We start from the raw sequence: 3,695 nt of genomic DNA, 5'->3' as shown, positions 1-3,695 counted from the left end.
TCGTAAGCGACATCGCCGCCATAGTTTTTATTGTACGCGATTCCCGATCAGCGCCCACGGTTTATTTCATTATTATTACTTCACGTTGCGTTTTTAGCGGAGCGTAATTTTTGAAGGGTAGGCGTTTTCGTACTGTTTCGATTAGATTAAAGATTTCGGTTTAAGTATTGGTGATTATTGATTAATTGTGTATTATTTGGCAATAGTAAACAATTAATTTAACACTAATATTAAGTCTGTCCAGAAAGGAAAGCCGGTAGGAATCGAGTTGTATGGAGCCTTCGCCACTGGTACCTACGACAGGGAACTTTTAGCTATTTACATGTCAGTTCAATATTTTAGAAACCAAAGAGAAGGTCGTGTTTTCTCTATATTTACAGACCACAAACCAGTAACTTTTGCATTCACGAAACCATGTAGTGATAGAGACCCCACGCAAGATTAGACAGTTATCGTATATAAGTCGTGTTCTAATGCAGACGTGTTATTATTATTTATATTAATTTGATAAGCGCGGCGCAAGCTGACGCTCGACTAAGTTCTTTTTCGCGATGGGTACACAACTTATTGCGAATTAGTTACTGGCGTTTTTGCAGCAAAAACTGGATGTGATGGATGAAGTGTCAGCCATCCAGATATGTGCGAGTAACTTCAGTGAAGAGGACATTGCAGCTGCCAAGCTGCTATTGTTCACGACGCTGAATAAGCGCGACAAGATGGTGTCCCGCCGGCGTGACGGGACAAAGAAGAGCATCACGCTACTCAAGGAGACTGATCCCGACGATGTGCCGACGTTTGTGGCGAAGGAGCTGCACATGCTGCCCCCTGTCACCTTCGACCACGTCGATGTAACCAGCCTTCTGAAGGACATCGTGTCGCTGAAGGCCAGCCTTGCGGATGTGTTAGTGAAGTTAGATGCATCCCAAAATACCGTCACCGATTTGCGTAAAGAAATAAACGATTTGCGCAATGAGGTGTCGGTTTCTAGGTCAACACCCGATGCATCGAATGTCAACACGTGCCGGCGAGTCGTCGATTTGCCGTCGTTGAACTCTGCGTCAGCATATTCGACGCCAGCGCATCCGTCGCATACTGTGGAGTGCAGCGCCCCCGCGCCCCCCACCCCTGCACCTGCCCCTGTGACGTCGCGCGAACCGCTCGCCCCGTCCCGCTGCCACGGCCTGCAGCCCCCGTGAAGTCTCAAATAAGTGACTTTGCGAGCGTTACGGCGAGCACTGCTGTTCCCAAAACTAAATTCCTACCAAAGGATACGGGGAATGGGAACGAAGACGACGAGGGTTTCGTGAAGGTTCAAAGAAAAAAGCGCACCACACGAACCCAGAATCGCAGCGGTACGGCTCCTAAAGAGCCAACACCGTGCTTAAGAGCCGCGATACCGACCACACCGGTGTACGTCTCACGCCTGCACTACCTCACCAAGAAGGAGGATGTCGTGACGTATATCTGTAAGAGGACCAAGTACCAGATGAGGGTGCAGCTGTTGGAGGCGCGCCGTAACGTGGGATTCAAGTCGTTCGTGGTGTGCGTCCCAAACGACGTGCTGCCCCTCGTCATGAAGGAGGACTTTTGGCCCCAGGACGTGGTATTCCGTTGCTTCCGCGGACTTATACCACAGGATAGCACCAAAGACACTGTGTTTAAGTGAAGTGCTACTAACATAGTCTTAAGTTTTATTTACTAATAACAATATGATATACTTAATATATATGTTAGTTTGTAAGGTATATATCTATGAGCCATTATAGCTTGAAATAAATGATTTATTTATTATTATTATTATTATTATAAGTGAATATACAACTGATATTCGACATACATAAAATAGGCAATAATAACATTGTCGCAGACACGTTATCGCGCATTGAAACAATAAGTTGTCCCACGATACTTGATTTCGAAGAACTCGCCCACGCGCAAGAATCTGATACACAATTGACGTCACTGTTATCTAGGTCGTCATGTTGCAACAATTTCAAACTTAAACAATACGATTTTCCTCATACAAATCATAAAATTTATTGTGATGTTTCATCATCTAATTCTAGGGCACTCAGAAAGTTTTGCGAATAACAGTTTTTTGTATGAGACAGTGTCGGCGTTTTAAGCGAAGTCGGCATACTATAGCCACTGAAGAAAATATGGTCGTCTTTACCGGCTATTGTGGAAAAAAACGTGTCACTAGTAAAAATACAATTTGACTAAATAGAAAAATTAGGTATCAGGAAATTGAAAATTTAATGTCAATTAATTCAGGAAGCTTTTTTTGAAAAGGACTTGGCCAATATCTGCCCCAGGCTGTACAGTGATAAAAGTTTTGTAATTAAAATATAAAAAACTAGCTGACCCGCGCAACTTCGCTTGCGTCACATAAGAGAGAATGGGTCAAAATTGTCCCCGTTTTTGTAACATTTTTCACCCGTACTCTGATCCTATTGGTAGTAGCGTGATGATATATAGCCTATAACTTTCCTCGATAAATGGACTATCTAACACTGAAAAAATTTTTCAAATCGGACCAGTAGTTCCTGAGATTAGCGCGTTCAAACAAACAAACAAACAAACAAACTCTTCAGCTTTATAATATTAGTATAGATAAATGAGAAATATTGAATAACTTCTTAGATTTCGTAGCAGTTCTGGAGAAAAGTTCACAAAATAAAAGGATTTAAACGAAGAGCGAAAGGATTTAAAATTGATTGAAGTTTATGTCAATTAATCAATTTTATTGCCATGTAGGGAGAAGGTCGTTACCCCACGTACGGTTTTCACATTTTATTTTATTAAATTTTTGTTTTTTGATTAATAAATTAATGGGCATCTTAAATTCATAGTCTAATACTATCTGAGATTCATTTAAAAAAATTACAGATGGTTTTATCTAATGTTTCATCCACAATTATGATTTCAACTAAACCCGAAATATGTACGAAGGTGCCACAACCATGGGGATTAAGTATTAAGAAATAATTTAATGTATCGGAAACGTCAAGTGTTTACACTTGGGTGTGGTCGGTACAATGTTGGCAACACAGGCAGATGACGGCTGACATGTGACAATCGACAGCTATCACTCAGAGGTATGATGGTTGAAACGTTAGTGTGGTTAGATTATTCGACATTCGAACTCAAGGGAAAACGGTCGTTGCCACGAACTCACCGCGTTTCTGTCTTGCATCCAGCTAGATCGGTGGAATCCTAGGCTATTTTTGTGCTGTGATCATTGTAATGGACAAATACACTAGTGAGCTAAGTTTAGTGCGTATTATTTTGGACTATTCGCCATGACTGACCAATCTGATAGCGAGGTACTCCATATGCCTTCGATATCAGAAGTGGATTGTCAGGATACAACCCCATACACACACACACACCGTGCTCCGACACATAAATAATAATTCAAAATAGGGTAAAATATCAATTAAAAAAGCGTATTCCGTATTATTTTGCAGCATTTATTGTATCGCTAACTTATTATAATTCATATTAATATTTCTTATTCAACTCTCCATCATACAAAATCGATGTTAAATCAATTGACAAATTGTCAAAACTCAATTGACAAAAACTCGTCTCACGGGTCGGTTTGCGGCTGCTGTTGTTTCGTGTTTTTTTGAGCAATTACTTTGTTTCACCTTTCTTTAATTGTGTTGTAGCCCCACGCGAGTGCTCCGCTA

The 3,695-nt window shown here is 41.1% G+C and overlaps 1 protein-coding gene across 1 annotated transcript; it reads left to right on the top strand.

Annotated features, from left to right (window-relative positions):
• The first annotated feature begins 611 nt into the window (after nt 1-611).
• Nucleotides 612-1,666, top strand: LOC142985894 (uncharacterized). The gene is made up of 2 exons (XM_076134135.1): nt 612-905; nt 989-1,666. The coding sequence occupies exons 1-2, from the start codon at nt 612-614 to the stop codon at nt 1,664-1,666; spliced, it is 972 nt and encodes a 323-aa protein (XP_075990250.1).
• The last annotated feature ends 2,029 nt before the right edge of the window (nt 1,667-3,695 follow it).

The sequence above is a fragment of the Anticarsia gemmatalis genome, chromosome W (genome assembly GCF_050436995.1).
Source record: "Anticarsia gemmatalis isolate Benzon Research Colony breed Stoneville strain chromosome W, ilAntGemm2 primary, whole genome shotgun sequence".
Lineage (NCBI taxonomy): Eukaryota > Metazoa > Arthropoda > Insecta > Lepidoptera > Erebidae > Anticarsia > Anticarsia gemmatalis.
The sequence above is the reverse complement of the archived record's forward strand: the minus strand, read 5'-3'. Positions and strand labels throughout refer to the sequence as shown.

Coding starts and splice junctions, on each gene's coding strand:
- LOC142985894 (XM_076134135.1), top strand. CDS start 612: ATGGATGAAGTGTCAGCCATCCAGATATGTGCGAGTAACTTCAGTGAA. Junction 906..988: donor CCAGCCTTGCGGATGTGTTA/GTGAAGTTAGAT, acceptor GTCGGTTTCTAG/GTCAACACCCGATGCATCGA.